General features: G+C 45.7%; 1 protein-coding gene across 6 annotated transcripts; it reads left to right on the top strand.

The window, feature by feature from the left end:
- The first annotated feature begins 6,591 nt into the window (after positions 1–6,591).
- CHRNB3 (cholinergic receptor nicotinic beta 3 subunit) lies at positions 6,592–24,183 on the top strand. 6 transcript variants are annotated; one of them, XM_074931618.1, is made up of 7 exons: positions 10,164–10,534; positions 14,167–14,318; positions 15,341–15,385; positions 20,056–20,165; positions 20,374–20,903; positions 20,991–21,256; positions 22,581–24,183. In XM_074931618.1, the coding sequence occupies exons 1-7, from the start codon at positions 10,492–10,494 to the stop codon at positions 22,713–22,715; spliced, it is 1,281 nt and encodes a 426-aa protein (XP_074787719.1). In that variant the 5' UTR covers positions 10,164–10,491; the 3' UTR covers positions 22,716–24,183. The 6 variants fall into 6 exon arrangements, with proteins under 6 accessions (XP_074787721.1, XP_074787717.1, XP_074787718.1 ...); XM_074931620.1 differs by lacking the exon at positions 10,164–10,534 and adding an exon at positions 6,592–6,635 and having other exon boundaries at positions 20,374–21,256; XM_074931616.1 differs by having other exon boundaries at positions 10,163–10,534; positions 14,167–14,315; positions 20,374–21,256.
- Positions 24,184–25,887: the final 1,704 nt, after the last annotated feature.

Genomic DNA, 25,887 nt, shown 5'->3' with positions numbered 1-25,887 from the left:
TTTAGCTGTTGCTAAGAAATCAAGGACTTTTCAACTTCTCGCATCCTGCTAGTGTGCAGGTACACAGGAAGCTGAGGGGGGGAGCATAGCCAAAACAACAGACCCGAATTGACCAATGGAATATTCCATATCATCTAATGTCATGCTCAGTATATAGATAGGAGATGATTGGGAAGGTCCATTTTTAGGAGCACACAAAGCATCCTCCCTCAACACCTTTTACTCCTCCAGTTACAGAAGAAATCATAAGCTTACACATGTAGTAGATGACGTTGGCCTTGCTTATTCACACAAAGTCTTGTGAGCATGCTGCCTACTGAAAACATCCCCTCTTTGATAAAATACAACTGTAGAAGTAAGACTTTTCTCCCCACTTGAAATCATTCCTAATCTTGAATGCTATGTTATGTTCTCTGTCATTTTCTTGTGTGCCTTGCCTTGCTCCTCCACAGCATTGCTCTTCTCTCTCACAGAAGATTCATTTGATCTATTCTGTTATTACTTTCAGAATTTAAACACCTGTGTTTCTAATTCATTTGCCTTTTCTGATCTTTTATACATGGTAATGAGACACTGACCTGCTCAGTTACAGAGGCTGTCAACAATTGAGCATTGGAGTATTTGGAAGGTGGGCCAGTAACCTTTATTATGGACTGGTAACTTTTTAACTGTTTCATACCATAAAATGTTCCACGGAGATGAAAATGCAAAACACTGTTGGAAACAGCATTGGAATGAAAAGCATTTCTCAGCTGAAGACTGCTTCAGGTTAATGGATGAGTTTGGTCTGAAGAAAAAGGAGGCTTTTTTCGATGGGTTTTACTCTATGCCTTAAGCTGAGTTTCTACTTTTATTCTATTTGTCTCTTGATTCCTATATATAAGACAATGTATGGAGAGGTATAAAAGTGAGCTCAGTGATTCTTAGGGGAGCTGAGAGCCTTCTGAGTAATGTCTTCACCACCAGCATAACTCTCCTCCCACAGAAATCAAGACAGTAGAAGTCCTGCCTGTGCTGAAATGCTGAATGTTTAACTGAACATTTTGGGCAAGGCCTTGCTGAGGTCTATGAGGCTGGGATTTCTTCTTTATATTGCTGAAAATGGTATCATTTTATCCTTGGAAAATCCACCATGGGTTTTTATCATCAGCCTTGTGCAGAAGAGGGGGCACTGGGGCAGCGTTTTTGTCTCAGACAAGATTAAGCATCATTGCTTTTTTGCAACAAGGTCATGAAGCCATGCATGGCTTCAGCTGCTATGTGTTTACTCATGACGTTACAATGGGAGATGGGCTCCACAGAAGTGTGACAGTCTACTGTGCTTCTGTGAGATCACAGTAAGGTAAAATATAGCTGCAATGATAAACAGTTATTTACCTGAGTGAATAAGATGTGTGATAGCATTCCTAGCCAAGCGGTCATCTTCATTACCTGTAGAGGAATTAAAGTCTGAAGCATTCCTTCAGTCTTTGTTTTTGCTCCTTTTGATTTTGCTGATGATCTGATGCATCTGGAGTTAATGCATCATGCTCTCTGGGACTGCTCAGAGCCTCAGAACATTGCAAACCTTATAGTCTGTTGGCTGACTGAAATGCTGTTTGAGGCAGGCATTGCTTTGCAAGTGAATGTGAGGAGCTGCCTGAGTAAGGACACATAAGGGTGATAACATGGAGAAGGGCCACAGCAGCCCATTTTGTTTCATTAGGGTCTGAGACAGTTAAAAGGCCTTTTTGGGCCTTTGTGGCTTTGTTGGGAGTGACATTTGTTCTGCAAGCCCTACAAGAGCCATGGCAATTGGTCTCCTGGCAGCCTTTCCCATCATCCACTGACATGCCAGGCTCTGGCCCTGTGCTTATCAGCCTTCCTTCAGAGAGCTGGACCTCTTCCCAGCCCCAGTGCCCCTGAGCCATGGGAGTAGTATACAGAGCATTTTGGCTGTGGTCCCATATGTACGTCCTCCTCCTAATACACAAAAACTCTTGGACTGTGCTCTCAGTTCGGGGAGTCATTCCAGCCCAGCCTTTGCTTGCTATGAGATGAAGTTACCTGAATACCGTTAATTAGGTTAATTTTTCAGGCTAGGCACAGACACACCATTGAAACAGTTACAGGAAATAGGATATTCTGGCATGGTACAAAAGACAAATGTAGTTTTTACATATTTTTATAAGTAATATCAATTGCCCTTTCTAGTGAGGTGAAGCCATAAACATTTGGGGATTGTATTTAGTTTCTCTGGCTTGTCAAAAGCAAGATAAATGACAGATATCGAAGACGTCATACGGTAGAGATAGCTTTTTGAGTCTTAAAACCTCTCAGTTTGCTGTGTTAAAACTTTAAACTATTTGATGAACTTAGGCAGTTTTAAGATATATTAATTGGTTACATATGCTATCAAATAATTACAGGACATTCAAGTAGCTAATATTACCTTCACATCCCTTCTGTTATGATTATATGTGTGAAATCTAAAATTATATTGTGTAAAAGTTAATTTTTGCAAATAACATAAAAACATATTCCAACTTACTTGGAAACTGTGAAGGTGTCTGATACACTGTGCTTTCTTTACACTCGTGTTTAACATCAAGTGTTTCCATAGTCACATGCTAACTGGTTACTCAGAACTCTTCTGTTGTACGTATAGGCTGTTATGTATGCACGTCCAAGACCTTTATGTCTGCTATAGTCAATACTCAGACATGTGGTATGAAAACTGAAAAAACACATAACCATTGTTTTGTTTGTGCCACTCAAAAATCAAACTGGGTTTTGTTTGTATGTATTCATGAGCACAACTGTGAAAAATTTTAATGTAACAAGCAAATACTTGGAGTTAGACAGCATTGAATTTTAAGCACATAGATGGACATTCCAGGGATCTATATCTCCTTTTGAACCGGAAATATTAACCATATAATGTTATTATATATAGGAAACTCCAGAAGTTGTACATCAAAGCTGATTTCTGGGTCTACATTTAAGAGTACTATTTGTTTATAAGCCAGTGAAAATGGAAGCCCAAGATATGCCACAGATGTTCAAAGTGATGATTCTACATATTCTATCTCTTTGGTTCCTACCTCTGAACATTATACCTGATCTTAAGAAACATCCAGAAGGAATAAATATTATTCTTTACAAATCATTTGACATTAATCGAAAAAAATACAGACTCAGCAAGGCACACAGGCATCTCTGGCTAGAAGGCTTACATCCCAGCTAAAACCATCAGAAGGTAGTCTTCAGAACAGCAATGGGCTGATTTGAGCCCTTCTGCGACACGACTAGAGAAGGACAGAAGCAAGATAGCAAGAGGTATTAAATGAAGAACCTTTTGCAACTCCCACCCCCCACCTTGTTTTCCCACAAAGAAGTTGGTCTTACGCTGCTGGTTAGGGTGGTCACTGTGACAGAGGTGAGGTCTGGTCTGCTGACTGGCTGCTGCCAGAGCAGTTTCTGGTTTTTAACCAGGGATGATCTGAAGTAAAATGCATGCACTTCATAGCAGCTACCCTATTCAACTGAGTATCCTGAACACTATGTTAAAATTCCCATTTTGTAAAATTCTTGGCTATAATGAAGGTGAGGGGGGGACTTTTTCTCTCAGCCTCACAGCCTCCAAAATATGACTTCAGGCTGAGTCCACCCCAGGGTTCAGACCTCCTTCCTGAGCAAGTGTTGTAACCATTCGATATCATGCAAAAGATGGCTGCATCTCAAACACCAGGGATCTTGCTCACAGGAGGACTAAACAGCTTGGATCCTGGGTGGCTGAAGATGCTTAGGATTGCCAGTAGTTACTAACTTAAGCAAACCCAGCCACCATTTGGACATGGAGCATTTCTAAGCAGAGGAGGCTCTGTTTTCCCTTGCGTCTTCTCATTTGGTGGGCACCTAGAAAGTCAGGCATGTAAACTCTCAGCAAAGCAGTGCCTGAATGAGATGGCCACACTGCACTCGCACCATCTGTCAGGGAGCCTTTTAATATTTCTGGCTCCAGTTTTGAGACAGAAGGCATGTAAGAGGTGATGAGACATGCTGCTGAATGGTTGGCAGGGGAAAGTTTCTGAAGAGCCCTCAAAGTGAAGAGAAATGGTCAGAACAAAGTCTGAATCAACCAGTACCCAAACAAGGATTTAACACTTGTTTGGGCTTGGTTTGGTCGTTATTGTTTGGGTCGTGTTCCCCCCCCCCCCCAATCCTTTTCCAATTTATCTCGAAAACTAAATATGAAGACACAGGCATCTGTGCTGTAGCTCAGCAGCTCACACTGAGGAGCTATGTTTCTCAGGCCCTGAGTTTTGTGAGGCTGAATGTGGCTGAGACAATTGGTGCTGCTTCTGTAAAAAGAATAGTTTTCCAGAAAAATAAATGGTGGAACACTCACAATGTACAAAAAATTGAGTATGAGTGTTGTGTTCATGAAACACAATCTGATAATGCTGTTGTGTACTTGCAGATTGAAGTATACAATATATAACATTTTCCCACAGAAATGCAACTCCTAATAGACATACTGAAAATGCACATGATGGACAACTGGTTAACTGCAGAAATAACTGTTCTTCTGTAATCCAAGCAGGTAACAAAAGGCATTGGACAGCAGAGGAAAATGCACAACAACTGCTTTTCTTTTTATTAATGAAAAAAGCCTCAGCACCAGAACATTAGCCAATAATGTAATGAAAGAGACAAAGATTATGGACCTCCAAGCATTCCTAGAAAATATGTTATGTTTTCACCTTTTGGATAATAGAGAATTATTATCTGTGTCAGGATATATTTCTAAAAGAGAAGAGAAACCTCCTTGTGAATTGTGCGTGGACAATGTGGACCCACAAAGCAACCATCTCTGCTAACTCAGGAAGAGTTTATAAATAACAAATGTCCTCAAATACAGGCAGGAACAGGGCTTGTAGACCTCATCCAATTTCTGAGAAAGCATTTAATCTTGCTATGGTATCTCCAAGGGATTCCCCCACCCACCCATGTCGGATACAGTGGCTCCAAAAAGAAAGTCTGTCAGCTGCCATCATTAAGGCTGGGTGGTTGGGCTATGGTGTCTGAAGAGAAGTGAATGAAAGGAACAAAGTTACTGCCAGGATTCAGGCAGCTTACTGAGATCATAGGATGTAGCAGGAATTGCCCTTTGGGTTTTATGGTTGCCCTGGGGGCAAAAGGCCTATATTAATTTGGAAGGAGAAAGCAGAAGAGAGGACAATGGCTCTCCCTCTTGTCATGGGACACTGTGTGTGTTGGGATAAGGGCTCCCAGGCACCAGGTGTTACCACTGAAAATGAGAGGCTGAGAGGTCAATGAAGAGAAAGACAGACCAGGCACTTCTGTAATTCCTGGAGCAGCTGTCTTCAAAACAGAGTTTTCTCTCACAGCCTGCCAAGTTTTGACCCTTTCTAATAGTTTGCTTACCCCTGAAGCCTTGACATCTGAACAGCAAGTCCATGGTGATCCAGATAAAATTTTGTTCTTGATGATGATGAGCTTGATAAAAATGGAAGGACAAACTGAGAAAATAGCAGAGCTGAGCCAGATCTTTGCTTACAGTTATCAACTCAGACTAAACATTTGTGAAAATTACCATATTTCAGAGCTAGCTAGTGTCACCAAAATGCAGGAAGTGACCACAGAGCCCCAAGACACGGTGCCACATCCTGACAAGACCTCACTATGAAGTTAGAACTGAAAAAGGAAAAAAAAGAGTCTAATGCAGTGGGCAATGCACCATCTGTTAGAAATACTAATGTGCACACAGTGGTGAAAAACGACACCTCCTGAAGGTCCATCTCCCTCTGTGTCTCCAGTTCCAGTGGAGCAGTGGAAGGTTTTTACAGAGAAATGGGCAACAGAACGTTGCATGGACTGCATGCTGTCAGAAGGCACAGGGACTCAAAGCTGCCCAAAGTCTGCATTTTACGTAAATGTGATGGAAATGGAAGGAGGGCAGGCAGGAGTTCATCATGATAGGAAGGTGCTAAGGAAACCCAGGACTGGAACAGCTCTTTTTCTGAAAAACCTTGACCCTGTACTTGCAGAGCCTGGTCACCACTGAAACAACTGTCTGAGAGTAGCCTGAAAGTGAGTTCAGTTCTGGCAGCCTCTGTCAAGGGTTCCGGTCAGCCCTTTCCAGGCTTGCTGTGCCAAGTGGCTGCTTGTTCCCTAGGTGACACAAAGACCTTTTTTTCCCGTTGCCCACTATGTGAAAGAAGTTAAATCTCTTGAGGCAAGCTGTAATTGCTGCCACAAACAGGTCGGTGAGTAAGTACAGAGCTGTTACACATTTTTAGAACTCATTATCTAGTCCCAATTACCATTATGCAGAGTTCAAGCTACAAATGTATCATTCAAAGCGTGAGTTTTCAAAACTACACACGTTACACTGGAATCCCAAATAAAGCTCACACAGCATGTGATCTGCATTGTAGCCCAAACAAGTCCTACGGGCCAATTATTGCCACAGACCGTAACACAGTACGGCCCTGGGCACCAGCGAAAGCCCCGCCTGCACCTCGACGCGGCGCTGCCTGCACTGCCCGGGTTGTACCAGGGAGGGGTGCTGAAACAGCACGGGAGAGCAGGGAGGGGAACGTCGGCAAAGGAGACTGGAAAAGAAAAAGGTAAGGAGGAGGAGGTGAAAGGACCTTCCCTCGGCGTGAGAGAAGGAATAAAAGAGGAGGAAAGTGGCGGCTGTGCTAGAGCACCATGAGAGAGGTGGGTTGCGGTGCAGCAACCCGTGGGAAAAGGGTGCGTGGAGCAGGAGGAAGGGATGGAGAGCAAACAGCAGGGAGGAAGAGACTGAATGGGTTGTGCTTGATGGGGCCTTAAGCAAGCCAGGAGGAGTGACAGCAGGACGGTGCCTGGGAGGGACGGGGAGCTGGAGGAGAACGGAGAGGTTTCAGGGTGTATGGGCAGGTGGAGGGCTGCCTTCAAGCTCTGTGCCCTCTGGAATGTGGAAGGGCCTGGTGCTGTGCAAGTTGCTTGCAATCTGGGTTAAAAATGTCCTTTGCCCAGAGAAGATACATGTTTTAGGAAGCTGCTGATGGAGAGATGTGTCTTGTGATGGAGAGAACCAAGAGCAGAGAGGACTGGAGAGGAAGCACCAGGGCAAAGATGAAGCTCCAGAAGTGCTGCTGTTTGCCACCCTCTTTGGCTCTAGAAACTGTCCCTCACCCCATGGGGGTCTGGTGTTTGCCTGCTGGCTCCCTATGTGGTGCATGATGGCACAAAGGCAACTCAGTCCCCCCTTGGGAGCTCTGGGAAGCCTGGCTCCGTTCCAAATACTGGCACCCCAGGTGAGCCTCCCTGGCTCCTGGCATACCAGCCTGAGGGACCAGGGAGGCCGAGGCAGGTTGGGGAGGAAGAAGGCACATCCACCTGGAAGGGGCCTCTGCTGTAACAGCCTTGCCTCTGCAGCTTCTCTTTCCTTCTCCTTGCAGCTAACAATGCTGGTGGTGCTGCAAACCCCTCTCCAGCTCATGGTCCTGGAAATAGGGCCCCTCAGTTCTGGTTCACAGCATCTCCCATCCATGTCTTTCCTCCCCACCATCCTTCTCCCCTTAGTTCAGGTTCCTTACTCTCTGGTAGCCAGCCAGCACTGCCACCTCTCCCTGGGAAATGCATTTTGCACACTCAGCTGTGTGACAGCTTCGGATAACATGTCTTGGCACTCTCCTTCATAACCTCAAGTTCTCAGTTGCTCCTAATATTAACCATGTGGGCTCAGATTGACAGATTTATGACTCTAGGTGGATTTTTTTTTTTTTTCCTCAGGAGTTTGAGCTGCCCAGAGCATGAGGCCCTGTTCCAGTGTTGCTTGTGCTCAGGCAGCTCTTGGTAATTTGCAGCCTGGTATTGCAGTCTCATGTCTCATGTCAGTTACAAATTCCATGAAACCTGTGGAAAAGCAAAGGCAGGTTCTCAACAAAGAAGATTCCAGTTTTACCATTTGCTATGTCAGGGTGGTTGCTTCCCATGCTTCATGGCCCAGCTGCTAAAATGGAACATTCATGCCTACCTCCCTTCCCAAAATGTTGGAGAGCATGGCTGAATAAAGACTTGTAAACAGAAAGCATAAGCAGCAGTCAAACAGAATTTATTTATCCAGTACCTGTCTCTGGTTGCCAGATAATCTGGAAGCCAAAGACCAGACAAGCTAGGTCCTTACGTCTTGTCACAATGTAGGCAGTTGGTGGAAGCAATGGTAAAGCAAGCATACATCACATTTCCCTCCAAGCAACTACCATGTAGTAACAGAAAACCTACTCCTGTAGCCAGCTAACAGATTAACTTTATTATCTGAAGGCAGCAGGCTAAAGCCTTATGAAAACAAGTTTCTCTTCAGTCTGTGATACAGCACTTTCTATCAGAGCAGTGCTTGGACGTGATCTCAGGCAGTAATTACCATCAGAGGTGTCAGTGGGAAAAGGCTGGGGCTTGCAGTCATGAGGCTGTGGTTCAGCAAAGATGATAGATGCTGCCTGTGGGTGCTGAGCCCTGTACAGGATCAGAAACATGCTGGAAAGATGGGTTAGTCTGCACAGAAATTTTCAAGGGGTAGCTTTGTTGTAGAAAACTTTGCATCAGGCAGGATAATTGTGTCAAGTCCACGTTCAACTTTACGGCAGGTTGTGGTGCTGTCTGACCGCACCACGGTGGCCAAACATACACTGTTCTCTCAATGCCAGCATGAAAAAAGGACCTTCACTGCGCACCTTGCTGAGCTGTCTGCTTATGCCTGGTCTGGATCTAATGGATGCTCTGAGCAGTCTGGTAGTGACAGCAGCTCGTGATAACAAGACACTTTATTCAAGTCAGTCTCTTGATAGCATTGTTGGGTTTGAGTTGCTTTCTGCAGCTAGGATGAGGAAAGGTGCAGAGAAAACCAGCAGCTCCTCCAGCCCTGCCAGATGAACACTGGCAGACACAAGGAGCTAATGAGGACCCTTGCAGATTTCCCCTGTATAGCATGGTAGTGGAAAAGGCAGATCCTGCTGCAAGCTGCCTGCACAAGAGCTATGGATAAGGCAGGCTGAAAGTCCACAGCAGCATGAATAAGGTGGTAGGACACTACAAGGTTACTTGTAGCAGCAACATGACATGGAACCACACTGAAATGCCATCTTTTTCATTACAGAAAGATGAATAATCTGATAAGGTTACATCTGCCAGTTATCTATCCTCTGTGAGAACCTTAGATAAGGCAAATCTGAATCACATAGCTTATGACTGTACCAAAATATGGGCCACTGCAAGAAATGGGCCCAGCTGTTTCTGAAAAAAACAGGCTTCCTGTATAAAAGTCAGCAAGCAACTGAATTCCTCTAGGTTGTGTATCAGTGGATGAAGACAAACTCTGAAGATGTGTGAGTAGCCACGAATTGTGTTGTTTGCAACACATGTGTGGGATTACTGCAATAGCACAAAGACAGGAAGAATATCCAGAAAGAATAAATCAAAGCAGGAAGGGTTTCACATCTGGGTGCAAACTAAAAGAATTTTGCATCACTCTTCCTTGTACTTGAAAAGTTCAGGGAAAGGGCTCCTCTGTGAAGAGAGATGTCAAAGTGACTTTCATTTGGGAAGAAACCCAAGAAGATCTTGAGATTCCTTGATAAAGGAGTGGCAGGAGAACAGGAAAAGAGGAACCCACGTCCCTTTTGATATCAGCAATTTCTGGCGGCTTCTGAAAGTAGCCCTATCCAAGGTGTTGGGGAGGAGTGACACCTACAGAGGAAATGGCTAAATAATCAAAAGCCCCATGACTCTCATTGCTAAAGATAAGGCCCTGGGGCAACATACTCTGTTAGGCTGTGCCAATAGATAGTGCTGTGCAGGCATTTCCATGCTGTTGTCTGTGATGTTTCATGTATGAGTGATGAGATATAAATTTAGAAATCAGCCCTGTTTTCCCACCTATATCTTAATGGCTTTTTTCCTCCCAAAATCCATTTTATAGCTGTAAAACAGCAAGTGTAGTATGAAAAATAAATGTTAAGCCTCTAGGGAGGCTGCTTCTTTTATTAGACCAACTGATACAGCTGAAGCAAACAGACAACCTTTCAGGCATGTGATTTGTCTTCATGTCTGATCTGCAGCCTGTTTTTTTCCCCAGCTGTAACTGGCAGCATATTACAAGACATTTCCCCTCCTTAAAAACCTTGCCTCACTTCAAATCCTAGACGGAAGCAGCTATAGCAACCCAAATACCACCACAAACCAATCAGTCAGAGTTTAGGACCCGGAGCTCTGTTTCAGGCTTGCGGGGATGTGACAGCTGACTGAAAATCAATGAAGTGTGATTTACAGAGCATCATGATGAGGCAAGATAAGGCTCAGAAGGTGCCGTCTTGCCTTGCAGACTCAATTGTCTGCCTTGATTTTTTAGCGAGACTGTTTTAGTCCCCTGCTAGGATGAGACCAATTTGCTTATGAAAACAAAAGATCATACTTAAAGGAAAAGCCACGGTGGTGCCCATGCTTTGCCTAGTGCTCTTTGTGCTGTGTTTGAGCCGCTCAGGTAAGTGCTATTTCTTCTTCTTCCAAGCCAAGCTTCAGATGTTCAAGATTTTTTTTTTTTTTTTTTTTTTTTTTCTACTGACCAGTTAGCTGCTGCTTGATGAGATAAGATAGATGCTGGCTTCCCTTGATTCTCAACATCGTCTGACTAGCAAAAGAGGGTTGTGTGAACTGCTGCCTTTGTATTGCAACCACAGATAGTTTGGTGACAAAGGTTTTAATAGCTGGGTTGGTGGGGTGGGGGGTGGTCAGTGGGTAGAAGTTAACAAAAAAATCCTAAACCCGACTCGTTCTGCTAAACGGAATTACGGGAGAATCTCCATCACCAGGAGGAATATTGAAATGCCTCAAGCAAGGTGATGAAAGGCTAAGTGTCCCTGTATTTCTCAGGGTGTTTTGCACATTTGTTTATCAGACTTCCTGTCCCACCTCTCTTGCTCCTGTGCCTGTGAGGAGCTGCTCCTGGCATGGACCGCAGAGAGAAACAGGAACCTGGAGAAGAGGAAAGATGGTAAACAGTGCTTGGTTACTTGTACTTGTGGTAACCTGACAGGAAGATACCCAACTTTTGCCTTCTCTGTGCACCATACGGTAAATTCAGGGATGCATCTGTTCTATGGCTACTTCTCTGTTTTTTCAAAGGCAGTGCTAATTTGTTCCATGTTTTCTCCATGCCTTTATCTAATTTAATCATCATATGGGGCTTGATCAAAGGAGCTGTTAGGCTATTTTTTCTGCTTTATATGTCTTCCTCCTCATTAAAAGCTTATGCTTTTAAACTGCCCTTCTGCAAGTACTGAGGCTGTCTTATAAGGGAACCAACCTTGTTCCTTCTGACTTCTTTGTGAGACTTCTCAAGTCTTTTTCATTCTTTTCTGTGGCTTCCCCAGCAGCTGAGTATCAACACATCCAGCTCCAAAACCAGCTTTACCACCTCTGTGCTATACTCCCTTGGCACATCAGAGCCCTTGGACTTCATGTGAGGTGCAGGCTGTGAAACAGCACCATTTTCCTATGAGGGAGTTCATACACAGCCGTGCCATGGGATGTGTGGTTGTGTATGTGTATGCAGAGAGTTAAATAAACGCAGAGCAATGTATTCCAGCACTAAGACAATTCTGGTTTTGATCCTGCATGTTTTGGGGTTGTGGATTTTTTTCTAGTCAATGGCTTTCCCATTAATTTTCCTGTGTTTAACAACCATGCACCCCTGTAAGCTTCCTAAATGGAAAGCAGAAGGGCTGGGAACTAGAGTCTCTGCAGTGACTCTTATGTGTCAGGGGATTGGACCACTGAGGTTGTGGGTAGTGAGGGAGGAGAAATACATTCTTTCTCTTCTTTTGGTTGAAGATGCAATGCCTGTCTGGCATATTTGTCTAGGTAACCCAGTTTCTTAAGACAGACCTCAGGCTCTGCCCCCAATTTGCTGCGGTGGAGCTAGGGTTAGCCCTGGAATGAGAATAAACCCTGGAGCAGGGAGAAGGCATTTGTGGTTTACCAGCTGGTAATAGAAGACCTTGAAGGCTTGTGACAAAGCAGCAAGACACAGGGTGGCCGCAGAGGCTGCTATAAAATGTGCTGACAACTGCATAACCCTATCCCTGGCTGAGGTGCAGAGCAGGTGGAAAGGAGTGTGAAAACTCCCTCTGACCAGCTGGCCTCCACCTCTCCAAGGTTTGGTAACCCCACCACAACTGCACGTCCAACAAGAGAAGACAAGCATGGCATGTGCTAGAACATCCAACAGTAAAGTAATTGTTACCCTGCAAGCAGCAATCACTAGGCTTCAGAGTTCACAGCTTCTCAAAGAGATATGGGCATTTGCTGTGGCTGGAAGTGGGGGATGACAATGCTGCTTGGACCTTGTACTACCTTGAGAGAATCCAGACTGCATTAGGAAATTATTTTGTCCAATGGGAAGCTCTGTCATGGGAGCAGGTTTTTTCCTTAGGCAGCAGTGCCACTTTCTGCCAGGCTGACAGGTCTCCCCCTGCCCACGGCCTCACAGAGACCCCACTGAGAGAGAAGAGGCTGCACGGCCTGTCTCACCCAGAATGTGGGTAGCAGCTGCTGGGGGAAGAGAACACAGACAGGGATAGTGGTCTGTGATCACACTGTTTCCTCCGTGCACGTGGCAGAACATTACCCGCTGCCTCCAGTTTTCTCTCTGGAGGGGCTGCTGGGCTCAGATGCCCTTTCCTCTTTTCCCATGGCACAGGGACACTGCTGAGGGCTGCCTTACCTCTGATGTTTGCTGCACAGCATGTGTGAGCCCCTCAGCTGTGCCCCCCTGCCAGGGCTCTTCCATTGCCCAGTCCTCACACTGTCCCTCAGCTGCAGCCCTCTGCCTGCAGACCCCTTCTGCACCTACTGGTGGCAATCTAGGCATGGGTGTCCCGTTCACATTGGAGCTGGCAGGGAATGGGTGGTGAGGGGACAAGGTGGGCCCAGGGCAGTGCCCTGTGGAGTCCCATTTGTACAGCAATATTGGCTGTGACCCCTGTGGAACAGGGCCGGTCAGCGTGAGCTCCTTTTTCCTCCATGGTGCCTTTCAGGTGAAATCCTTTTCATCCTTGGGTGCTGTGTGTGCACAAGAGAAGCGGTGGAGGTCATGTCAGGACCTCAGCATCACAGAGAGTGGGACTGGCGTTGGGGAAAGGATTGAGGGTCTGATCTGCCCTTCCCCTTTGGTGAGCAAAGAAGTAACATGGTGGCAGGGACCAGGGGAATCCCAAGTCTTGGAGGTACAGACCATGATGGCTCCATGCTTGTCTGCGGGCAGACCCTAGCTACATCATCCAGCAACTCCTGCTGCCAGATGAGTCCTTTTGCTTTTTGCTCCACTGATGCTGTTGTTCACCCAATCCACTCCCCCAGCCGGGAGAATTCAACTGTCTCAACTATTTGCTGCTGTCCCCTGTTAACCCCAGAAGGACGATTCATTTCTGAGTGCTGCATGAGGCTCCCTCAGATCTAGCTTACAGGTCAGAAAGACAGAAAGGAAATCCCACCAGCCCAATCCTTGCAGAGAGCAGCCTATCTCTCAGATAGGTCATAGAAATACGCAAGTGCAAATGAAATTCCTGGACCCTAGATTGTTCACGGTGTATTGCTGCTGTTTCTAGCTGCAAACCAGCCAGCCAGGGATTGCCCCACAGTGACCAAATTTCCCCTGTGGCCCCAGTTTTCTGTGGCACACCACAGGTATCTGAAAAAACAGAACTCTTTCTCAGGGTTGCATTTATCAGGCTGGATCTTTACTACTCAAGAGTGAAAGAGAGTACCTGATGCTCTGAGCCTGCGGATTTTCTAATGAGAAATAAACAAGAAAGACTGGGCAAGTACGTTGACTCAAGAAAAAAGAACACAGAAAACAGAAACCCAGTACAAAGTCATCACTGCTCTTGTGTGATGATTTTTCTGTGTGAGTTGGGCTTGGACTGTGTTGCCTTCCCCTCGCCTCCCCCTGGGCAACATGAAAGTCTGTGCATCTGAATTCCTACAGATTCTACTGACAAGAGCTGCCTAGAGGCAAATTTGTCTCACATCATCACTCTGCCTCACTTCTTCAGGTCATACCATTCTTCACATCTGCTTTCTGGCATGGCCCCCCTCTCTGTTGCTCTCTTCCAGATGTGGCTGCCTTCAGTTCAGTTGCTGAAAATGAGGACGCGCTCCTCAAGCACTTATTTCAAGGCTATCAGAAATGGGTCCGCCCCGTGGAAAACTCCAGTGACACCATCAAAGTTCTTTTTGGATTAAAGATATCACAGCTTGTGGATGTGGTAAGTTTTGTTTTGGGCTTGGTAAAACATTCTTTCTTTTATAGACAGTCATGCATCCACCTGGGAGGGCTGGTGATGCTGTCGGCTTTTGACTTCTGACACACAAAATGCAAAGTGATGGTCAGGCAACAAAACACTGAGTGTGGTGTGGTGCTTCTGCCACCCATACAGCATGGGCCATAAGACTCGTTTGTTTTGCAGCAAACCTGAAGGTCCCTGCTGTTCTCAGGGAATAAGGCCTCATTGCATCAGGTGTTAATCACACAGTCCATGCCAGTCAGTTCCTGACATCTACATTTGTAATTTAATGAAAAGGCAGCTACAAGACAGAGGTGAGGAAGGGTAGAGCTGGTTGGATTTAGCTTACTACAATTAAACATATATTCAGGCCAAAGGCAGCTTGTATCTTGACCCTGCTGGCCGCTAGAGGCAAAATATTCAACCCTATATTTTTGCCCATAGGGAAAATCTCCCTTCCCCTTCCCCTCCATCACTGCAATGCACAGTGCAATTTGCACAGGACTCAAGGGTACTCACACAACAGCATGCTCCTTGCATCTCCTGGCTCTTGGCAGGATCCCCTTTTGCTGTGGAAGGCAGACTCTGATATTGTGCTCTGTTCACATGTTCAGGACAATGTTTCAGCTTGTATCTTCCCAAACTCACTCCAGGCTGAGCACTGTGGGGAGATGAGCTATCTGTGAGCCCACAACCATGGACTGACCTGACCCCACTTGCTGGCTGAACCCTGCTGCCTCCCTGCTGTTTGGCATCTGATTCTTTTGGACTGCTGTGAAATGCCACATCTTCATTTTTCAGCCTCAGGAACTCCCAGCAAGAGCAGTGGCAGCACCTAGAAAGTCAGTTCTCTTCCCCCAACAGTGACTTAAAAGCCCTGGCCCATGGGGAAACAGGACCATAGGGGTCTCCTCTGCTCATCACAGGGTGGACTCAGCAGGCATAGGGTCTGTTTCTTCTGGCTGTTTTGGTACTGCAATGCTTTCTACCTTGTGTCACCCTAGGATGAGAAGAATCAGCTGATGACAACCAACGTGTGGCTGAAGCAGGTAAATTAGACCAAATCGGACCTCCCCTTTCAGTGTGGGGCTGCTGAGCTAAGCGGCTATCACAGCCTGCTGCACTATCCGTCCCCTCTCATGACACTGAGTGATCAGACAAAAGCAGCACCATGTTACCTTGCCTGAAGTTTTCACATAAAGGGGCAGAAAGGCAGGCAGGTGGACCTTTAGGAAATAGGGTACCCTCTTCTCCTGGCCTGCACCCCAGCTGTGCACTCAAGTCAGCTGTATTTCGGGGAAGCAACATCTCTTTGATACTGCAGTAGCTGTTCCTGGGATGCTGTGTGTGCCCTGAGGAACCATCCTGTCTCAGACTTAGAGGTCACACAAGTACTGTCTATCTCACCCGAGCTAAGACTGGTGCCTCAGATTTCTTCTTCAGCTTAAGTAAAGAGAAAGAAAATGCCAGCATGTTATCCCCCCTTGCCCCTTCCCCCTCCACCCCCAATTAAACTCTGTGGCAAATTAATCAGATCTCTCTAACATAATTACTTCTGGAAGTGATAATAAATTATACAAATGGGGGAAAGGTGCAAGTTGAACTGTTAGGTCTCCTTTCTTTTTCATTCCTGAAGAATGCTGCATTTGGTTTAGATTACATTGCACCAGTTTATTGACCTTGTGACAATTATTTTAAGTCTCTCAGTCATATGAGCATCTATAAACATGTCAGCTGATCCTAGGCAGAGGACGTAAACCCCAAGCCCTACTTGAGATAGTGCCATGGGAAGTGGCTCCCAGGGGTCGCCGGGCTGGTGAAGGAGAAATGTGGCTCAGTTTTTGTTCTCAGTCTGATAGGCATAGTGCTGCAGGGAGTGTGAGCTTCTGGATGGAGCAGGACTCCTAAAGGCTGTATGGACATTATATGCAAAGATGGTCTCTCCTTGAAGGAGATCAGACTTCCCCTTACTGCAGGGAGTACAGGAATTTCACATTTTTCTGGGCAAATTTGCCACGGATCTGAATCCAACTCTAAGAGCTTGCCTGAAAAGAGCTCACGTGTTACATTTTCCCCACCTTCAGCTGCAATTGCAGAGCCCCCCACGTTCACAGGGCCAGATCTTGACTTCCTTACTCTGTTTGAGTAGCCACTTGGGGGGAGAGCGGAGCCCTTCTACAAAAGTAACTCCCCTGTCTGTCCTCTCCCTATCCCCACCAGCACCCAGCTCCACCTGCAGGTCCAAGCCCTGCAGTCTTCAGGTGGAATCAACCCACTCCACCCTACTCATTCTCTCTATTCCTGAAAGTGTCCCCAGAAAGATTTTACAGCCTTTTGCAGCCTTTGACAGAATATTCCTTCTTTTTAGGCAAGACTTGGCTGCTTGCTCCACCCAGGACAGCAAAGTCTCCTAAGCCCTGGGGCAGACTTCATCCCTCTGGCTGGGTGACATCTTGCCAAATGCAAGGTTACAGTGACTGCAGAAGAGAGGGACCTGAAGTACTGAATGACATTATCAGGCCAAATACAAAGCCAGGCTGCCCTAGGGCATTAGGCCTGAGATGTTAAGGCAGACAGACACCTAACGGTTTTCTCCATGGCTGCATGAACCTGTGTGGGGACATTTCAGGTCATCCATGCTGAACACCCTGTTTGTACTGCAGCATTGACCTCCCCAGAGTCATAGCCTGAAGTCTGTGTCACCATTCTTGCTGTGGGAAATCAGGTTCTGCTGCAGGTTACTCCATGCCACCATCCACTCATTGCCTCTTGGGTATTGGGGAGGATGAGAATGAAGGGGAAGTCACTTTATCTGATCCTTCTGCCTCATGCTGTAGCTTAAAGAAGGGTGTACCCAGGAGTCTGCACTGTAGGCATGCTGATTTCTCTGGAGACCTTTAGAGACTGCTCAGATTTTAACCAGGGCAGCTCCCTAGGGTAATTCAGCACTGTGATTTTCAGAATCATTGAGCTGGGCTCTCACTAGTTGTTACTGTTTTGAATATTCTTCCTCCATCTGAGTGGCTGAGAACATCAAGGCCCAAATGAAATGCAATGGGAGCCAAAAATAAGTGAGACACACGTTTTGATTTTCACACATGCAGATACCCCTACGAGGTCAGGAGGAGCTCTAAATACCTGTAGCCTAAGCCAGGTGTCCTGCTTTGGGAGTGATGTATTCCTGTAGGAACTGGTCCCAAGACCAATCCAGTGCTTGGGGGATTATTAGAGTGCATAAGAACAACAGCTATGAAAAGATCCATAAAACTAAGCAGAATAAAAACATATTTTTCTTTTGGGTAGGGAAAAGTGAAAAACACTAAACCAGATCAGAACTCCTTGATGACACAGAACCTGTCCTTCTGCAGGAAGTCAGGGAAGTCTGGCCCTCCCCCTAGTTTGTGAGGTTTAGGAGGAATCACAATTTTTCTTCAAGAGTCTGGCTTTTCTCAGGTGAGCAAAGCATAAACCCAAGGGCTTGCTTTTTTTTTTTTTTTAACCTCAAATGTCCAGGTGCTCAAGATGGTGGGACTTGATGATGTATATGCAGGCAAGCACACAAGGGGCTTTTAGTGGTTGCTGAGAAAGTATGCAGGTTCAGGCAAGCTCAAGAATCTGTATCCAGCATGTCTTAGTCCACTTGCTGTGGACTGAGCACTTAAGTGACAGCTCAGAGACAGGAATTTGGCAGAACTGGAGGGAGAGCAGCTTGGAAGAAAGGGAGAAGAGAGGAAAGGGTCCTGCACATCTGCTGCTACAGTTTGTGTGAGTATAGCCCGTAGTGAGATTCCCATTTTAAACTGCTCATCTTCAAAGTCTGCACAGTCTGTTTTCTGCTCTAAAAAGAAGACATGCAACCATTTGCTTTGCAGATACAGAAGAGCACTTTAACTGGGAGATAAATCAATGCAGGGCAGAGGGGAGGGAGGAATATTGCAGATGTAGCAAATAACTCAGGTCAAGGCGCTGTTCCAGTTCTACTGCAGAGGGATGATTATATCTCCAGGTGGTTCACAGGGTATTTGCTTCTGTTGTGTTAGTGCAGGCTATGAGCTGACTGTGTTGGCTGCTGCGTCAGCCCTGACTATCCCCTTGCATAATAGGTATGTTTCCAGTCTAAGGCCCCTGGCACTAATTACAGGGCATGTCCAGGACATGTGTGAGTCTGTGCCCACCTAGCAACTCAGGCTGCTGGAAGCATCTGGTACATACCCATCCACAGAACAAGTGGCGTGCTGTGTCCCTTCTGCTGAGGCTAAGAGCATCGATGACCGCTCTTCTCTTTCTACATCTGAACAGCTCCCATCCCTCTTGCAGGGAGGAGAAAGAGCAGCAGGAGGAGCCAGGGATAGAGGGCTGTGCCTGATAGCTGATGACAGTCATTTGTGCAGTTCAGAGAGTGGGTCCGTATGTCTGCTGGTGCAGGTAGTGGGGCATTAATCCTGCTATGATAACATCCTGGGCAACTGCCTCCTTTGCTTGTGCCTTGGTCTAGATTTTAGGAGGGGTCTATCAGTCACCTGCCCATGACCTAGGGCTCCATCCCATCCCTGCACCGAGAGGAGGAAGATGCTTGTTCTTACTGTCTCTAATGAGGCCCAGTGTTGCTGTCACACTGTAAAGGACTGCAATAACAAGTGTCTGTCGGTATAGCTGTGAAAAGCATGTGGAATTGAAGAAGTAAGAGAGGAACAACATGGTGGGAGAAGAAGCAGAGAGTATCACATTTTGGCTTGTCCTTAAGTCATAGAGGAAATTACTCACAGAAGGATGAGCCCTCCCCGTCCTTGGGGAGCTCTTAGTGCTGGAGCTTAATGGAAAGTGGTTCATCTTTCCGCTTCTTGGTACTGACCACAGTCTACAGTTCTATCTTCCTCTTGCTGCTATTCCCATGGGTAAGTGAAAACCCCCATCATTAGTGAATGGGGATAGAGAGTTGTTTTTCCACTGCATCTCTGTGGAAATCTCCAGGTTGCTAGAGCCACTTTGCTAGGATGTCGCCATCTGGAAAACAAAAAGAGGAGAGAAAAATTTTTCTGGAGTTCAGCATGATGAAAATGGACAGGACTCCCCTTGCTTTTGCTTTTTTAGTGTTATCTCTTCAGGACTGTAACCAAATGCTTTCCAATAGTGTTGTATTATTTTTCCTACAATAGTGTGCAGGTCTTTCTGATGAAAAAATGATGATTTGGTTTGCAAGGACAGTGTACAGATATTGGATGTTGTATTCTGTTCACTGAAAAAAGACAGGTCTCCACTGAAAAGTAATTAAAGGCCACCTATCTGTCACTAGGGCAGTACTAGCCATGCCAGCTGGTTTTCTACAGGTTCAGTGCCAGCCAAAAACATCGCAGGTTGGTTCTCAGAGGGACAAAGTGCCGTACCCAAGAGGAGTGGCTCCTTCATTCCGGACTACCACTCAGGTGGGCTGGGCAGATGGATGAATGAAGTGAGGGTCAAGTGCTCTCCGGGAGTGCCTGCTTCGGGGTTGCCTGCAAAGGGATGGGTTGTTAGGGCCCACCTGTGGCTGGAGGGGTAGTGCTTGTGGGGACTGACATCTCTCAGCCATGCCTGCCTGGCATCCTCTCTGCAACTGTGCAGTCTTACATTAAGCTCTGCCCATTGTGCTGTGCAATACAGTCCCTCTGAGGCAGGTGGTGGGAGGAGGAATTAAGCTGTTGTGTATGAGTGTGCAGAGGACTCTGCTGGCTTGTTACAGGAATGGATTGACTACAAGCTCTCCTGGAATCCAGAGGAATATGGTGGGATCACTGCCATCCGTGTCCCCTCTGAGTCCCTGTGGCTTCCTGACATTGTTTTGTTTGAAAAGTGAGTAGCACGGCTCCTTGCTCCAGGCTTAGTCCTAAGCTTGGGCAAGGCATGCCAGCCGCCATTATCTTGCATGTGCTTTCACACAGTGTGAACGTTGGCTTCCCTTGTGCTCCAGGTGATAGGCAGAAGGCAGAGCTTTGGGGGGGTAGGACCCGGGCGAACATAGTACTGAACTTGTTACTGTTTCTTCCTGTTCAACTTGCAGTGCTGATGGACGTTTTGAAGGATCCCTGATGACCAAAGTCATAGTTAAGTACAATGGAGTGGTGACCTGGATGCCACCAGCCAGTTATAAGAGCTCTTGCATGATGGACGTGACCTTCTTCCCCTTCGACAGACAAAACTGCTCCATGAAGTTTGGGTCATGGACATATGATGGCAGTATGGTGGACTTGATTTTAGTGGATGAAAATGTAGACAGGAAAGACTTCTTTGATAATGGGGAGTGGGAGATCTTAAATGCCAAAGGTATGAAAGGCAACAGGAAGGATGGGTTGTACTCTTACCCATTTGTTACTTACTCCTTTGTGCTGAGACGACTTCCGCTGTTTTATACTCTTTTCTTAATAATCCCTTGCCTGGGATTGTCTTTTCTAACTGTCCTGGTGTTTTACCTGCCTTCAGATGAAGGAGAAAAGCTTTCATTGTCTACATCAGTTTTAGTCTCCCTCACTGTTTTCCTTTTAGTCATTGAGGAAATAATCCCTTCTTCTTCCAAAGTCATCCCTCTGATCGGTGAGTACCTGCTGTTCATCATGATTTTTGTGACCCTCTCTATTGTCGTGACTGTGTTTGTTATCAACGTCCACCACCGCTCCTCAGCAACTTATCATCCCATGGCTCCCTGGGTTAAAAGACTCTTCCTCCAGAAGTTGCCTCAGCTGCTCTGCATGAAGGGCCATGTAGATCGTTACTCCTTCTCAGAGACTGAAGAAAGGGAAACCACTTTCAAATCAAAGCTCCTGGGGAGACAGAAACACAAGCAAGGAAAAGACGGAGAGAAAATTGTTACTGCCTTTCTGGAAAAGGCAGCTGACTCCATTCGATACATTTCCAAGCATGTTAAAAAGGAGCATTTCATCAGACAGGTAGGTGAAGAGAGGGCAAGGAGGGATCACAGTTTTTTTGAGAGCAGTGGCTTCCAAGCTCTTATCTTTTCTGCATGCTGTTCTCTTTGCCTCTTTCTCCTGCTCTCATCTGAGACATGGCCCAAGCTTCCCTTGCTTGATCAATAATACAGGTTTTGGGAAAATGCACTGCTTCAGGAAGTGTATTGTGCTGTGAGTCCCTGCTCTTCACAGAAGCAAGAAGCCACAGCAGCCTCCCCTGAAGGAATTCCTGTTTGGGGATTATTTGAATAAACTTGTCCTGCTTAAATTTGGGATAGACGTGAATCTGGAAAACCTCTGAGCTATCACATGCTCTGAAAGTGTATCTTTCACAACTCTAACAGGCAGGCTCTAGGACAGTTGCTAGGTCTCAGTCCTGGCCTCTCAATGACTATAGACAGTGCAGCTGCCCTGCTTTGAGACTTCTCAAAAGGTCTTCTAGATTTTCGCTAACATCAGTTCAGATCAATCCCCAACTACCATGTTTTTCCTCCTCGCAACAATCCACGTGACTATCAAAATGGCAAATTTGTGTGTGCATAAACAATGCATCTCACGCAAGGGTAAGAGAGCACAGCAATGTATCTAGCAGCATATGGGAAGAGAAAAACTTCTGTTAGCACTCTTTTAGCAGAAGACAAGGGCTTTGTTCAAACTGTGCTGAGATGACTTCAGCAGAAAGATGAACAGTAAATCAGACATGCAGTTTGTGAGCATGTGAGCACAGTGTCCATGAGTGAAGCCTTCTGTTTGAAGCTGAAATAAGTTTTAATAAAAAAAAGTCACTTGAATTGCTTTTCTAAATAGCCCTTTTGTGTACACAGGGTTGTGCCAGTACTCACAATGCAAAATCTGCCTCCTCAATGCACAAACAGAGCACTTAGGCAAACACAAACCAAAGGGACCACTTGAACTAGAAGCAATGTCTGTGTCAAAGTGCTGTGCTAGAGCCACATCCTGGCACTTCAGGGGAGATGCAGTTCTATGGAAAGAAACACAGTTCATTATAAAGTCATCTTAAGCTTGAATCAGTAAACTTTCACATATGCACTTAACTGAAAGCTTTTGCACAGTCTAAAATGAGCCTTATTACCATGTGTGTAAAACTATGGATTTGTTTTGGGGTTTTGAGTGACTCACAGCTATGGATGTTGAAAAGGTCATTTATGTCAGTTTTAGGATACAGCACACTACAAATTTATAATTTTAAAAACAGATTTTTTGGGGCTAAAATAAATGTGGAGCATCAACAAAGTGCTGGACTCACTACTGTTTCTGTCTGTTCTCCCTCTCTCCTTCCCAGGTTGTCCAAGACTGGAAATTTGTAGCTCAAGTCCTGGATCGGATCTTCCTGTGGCTATTTCTGGTAGTGTCAGTGACGGGTTCAGTTCTCATCTTTACCCCTGCATTACAGATGTGGCTGAACAGCACTTTGTAGAAAATGCTCTCACAGTAGTATACAACAGGTACAATGCCTAGGGATGGTGCTGCCTTTGACTTTGGTCTGTATTGTACAAGATGGGAAGCAACAGCAAGACTGAGGAGAGGTGATGGTGACAGCGGGCACTGACTAGTGCTTTCTATCTGCATACAACTCTACCAGTTACAGATTTGACAGATCAGAGAAGGGCTTGGTGCACAGCTGAGTCCTAAAGTGGGGTTGCACAATCGAGTTATAAGTATTTTACTAGTAGCTTGATTATATTACAATAAAAGCCAAGATTATTAAAATTGAGAACAGTATATCTGGCACAATGATTATACTTAAAAGGCAGATCTGTCAGTTAAAATGCTACTTTATAAAAGAAGTTATAGTAGGCACACAAATTGGTACTCAGTTTATCTACATTTCCAAGTAAACCCCACGACGTCTCTACAGATTGTTCTTTGCATGTGTCAGAACAGGCAAGTGCACAGCATGTGCATCAGAAAAAGTACAAATACCTTTTAGGTGGGCTGTTTGAAACCTTGACTCTGTGGTTTCACCTTGTGGCAGGATCAGCTCAACAGTGACAGAATTTATCACTCTGCCCACCTGCTACCAGCCTTTATGGCATGCATGCTTCGTCTCTCCTCTTGGACATCAGGAAGCTACAAGGTGTTACCCACTTTTCCGTATTATTTGCAGTTTTGCCTCTGCTCTGTAATATACCAAAAGGCTGAACAAGTAAGGATTTTCCCCATGGTCCCCATTTAGAAACAATGATTCCTGCACCTGTACCTGCTTTTTCACAAGACGAGTGGAAATGGAAGATCAACCAAAGAATACTGCATGGAGAAATGTGGCTATGTTACTCGATAAGGCAACAGTGATCTTCCTAAACAGCCCAGCTGGAGGGAAGCTGCAGACATTGTTTTTGGCAAATGAAACCTGTGGTTGGTGCAGAAGTGGAGTTTCTCCTGAGAGCTGTGGGATGACCTGCCTGCTGGGAAGACACATCTTTGGGTGTTGGTTTGTTCATGTCACCCAGGCAATTCATAATTTCATTTCTTTGATTCATTCAAATGGGATTCTCCTGCATGATTAACAACAGCTCTTACAAGTGTAAATGAAACCTGACAGAAAATGCACAAGTGAAGCTCTCACCGCTTTTGCTGGGGCAGTGTTTTGCTGACATGGAGTGCTTTAGAAAATCCCATTCAGAACTTGCAGATGTTTTCAAGGCTAGCAAGGGATTTGGAGATCCAGTTTTTGACAGTCTAAACGTGCACCTAGTGTTAAAGCTTTAGCTAGCCTTGAAAATTTCTTCAGATGGATGGAGGTTAGAATGTGTTAAAAATCCACAGAGGTATTCTTGTGCTTGAATTATGTATACACACCAGATATCTGTGAATTAGTTTCATCCCCTCTTGTTGGGTCAGTTCTGTTCAATTGTGCAATCATTATTAATAAAGATGTATTTAGTAAATGATTCCTTGGATGAGAGTGCTTATATGCTCAGCTTTCTGTTGTTTTGTTATCAGAAAAGTCTAGATTGTAGGCCATTTTAAAAGCCTTCTCTCAAATCTATTTAAACAGGGGAGATACCACTTTCTTGGAAAGTCCTCATAACTTTTTAATTCTCTGTGTGATTTTGAGGATGGAGCATTCAGATCTGGTTATTATATTGCAAGAATGTAGAACAGAGCCATTTCGTTTAGCATATACAGATAGATGTCTTAACATAAGATACTAGTATAAAACTTTTAGACATTGACTTTACTACTAGCTGCTCCTCTCTTTTTCAATTGTTTAAGTCTATTTCCCTAGGCAGTATTGTGAAAAATCCACAGCAAAACTGCCAGGAAGCCCTTCTTTCCAGCATTTAGACTCCTGAAATCAATTAGCAATAGGTTTTCCTCTGAGCACTGCTGCCAGGGGGCTGCCTCTTAGCCATGACAGATGACAAAATCCTCTCCTGAGCAAGTGCTTCAGCTGTTTAGCTGGCAGATAGTCCTGTCCTCACCTTGAGACATGACATTTCAGTTCCCTGCCTGCAGGCAACACATGGCTGAGTCTCACGCCAAGCTGTTTCTTCTGGCTTATGCTGCAGAGGTCAGCAGGGCTCAGATCTTTGGAGTGGGAGATGTATGAACACCGCACAGGTATGGCTTTTGGCCTCTCATCTTCCTAGCATGGCAACTAGAACTGCTACATCTGTAGTCTCATTACTTATTATTTACTTGCACTGCTTCTGAGCTTCCCTGAATCTCTTTGCCACTTATCTGAAAATGCATTCAGCATGTCCCACATGTCCCACCTGCCACTAAAAAACAACTAGGAAGGACATCTGGGCAGACAGTCCTCCAGTGGGCCCCTTCCCTCTGCTCCATGTGCTCTGTCTATGAATCTGTAAATTGCAAATCTTAAAAAAAACCCAGCAATCCTCTACCTTACTACTGCCTCAACATATGCTATATTGACTCTGGGCACTGGTTTGCCAGGGCCTTGGTGCTGCTTGGCAGGACCATGTATTTGTATCATTCACAGAATCACAGAATTGTCTAGGTTGGAAAAGACCTTGAAGATCATCCAGTACAACGATTTACCTAACATTGACAGTTCCTAAATACACCATATCCCCCAGCACTATGTCAATCCGACTCTTAAACACCTCCAGGGATGGGGACTCCACCACCTCCCTGGGCAGCCCATTCCAACGCCTAATAACCCCGTCTGGAAAAAAATGCTTCCTGATATCCAGTCTAAACCTTCCCTGGCACAACTTGAGGCCATTCCCTCTTGTCCTATTGGTTGTTACTTGGGTAAAGAGGCTCATCCCCAGCTCTCTACAAACTCCTTTCAGGTAGCTGTAGAGGGCGATGAGGTCTCCCCTCAGCCTCCTCTTCTCCAGACTAAACACCCCCAGTTCCCTCAGCCGCTCCCCGTACGACCTGTGCTCTAGACCCTGCACCAGCTCCGTTGCCCTTCTCTGGACACGCTCGAGTCATTCAATGTCCTTTTTGTAGTGAGGGGCCCAAAACTGAACACAGGAATCGAGGGGCGGCCTCACCAGTGCCGAGTACAGGGGTAAGATCCCTTCCCTGTCCCTGCTGGCCACACTATTGCTGACACAAGCCAGGATGCCATTGGCCTTCTTGGCCACCTGGGCACACTGCTGGCTCCTGTT

This window comes from Athene noctua, chromosome Z, assembly GCF_965140245.1.
Source record: "Athene noctua chromosome Z, bAthNoc1.hap1.1, whole genome shotgun sequence".
Taxonomy (NCBI): Eukaryota; Metazoa; Chordata; class Aves; order Strigiformes; family Strigidae; genus Athene; species Athene noctua.
This window is presented reverse-complemented; position numbering and strand designations above follow the sequence as displayed.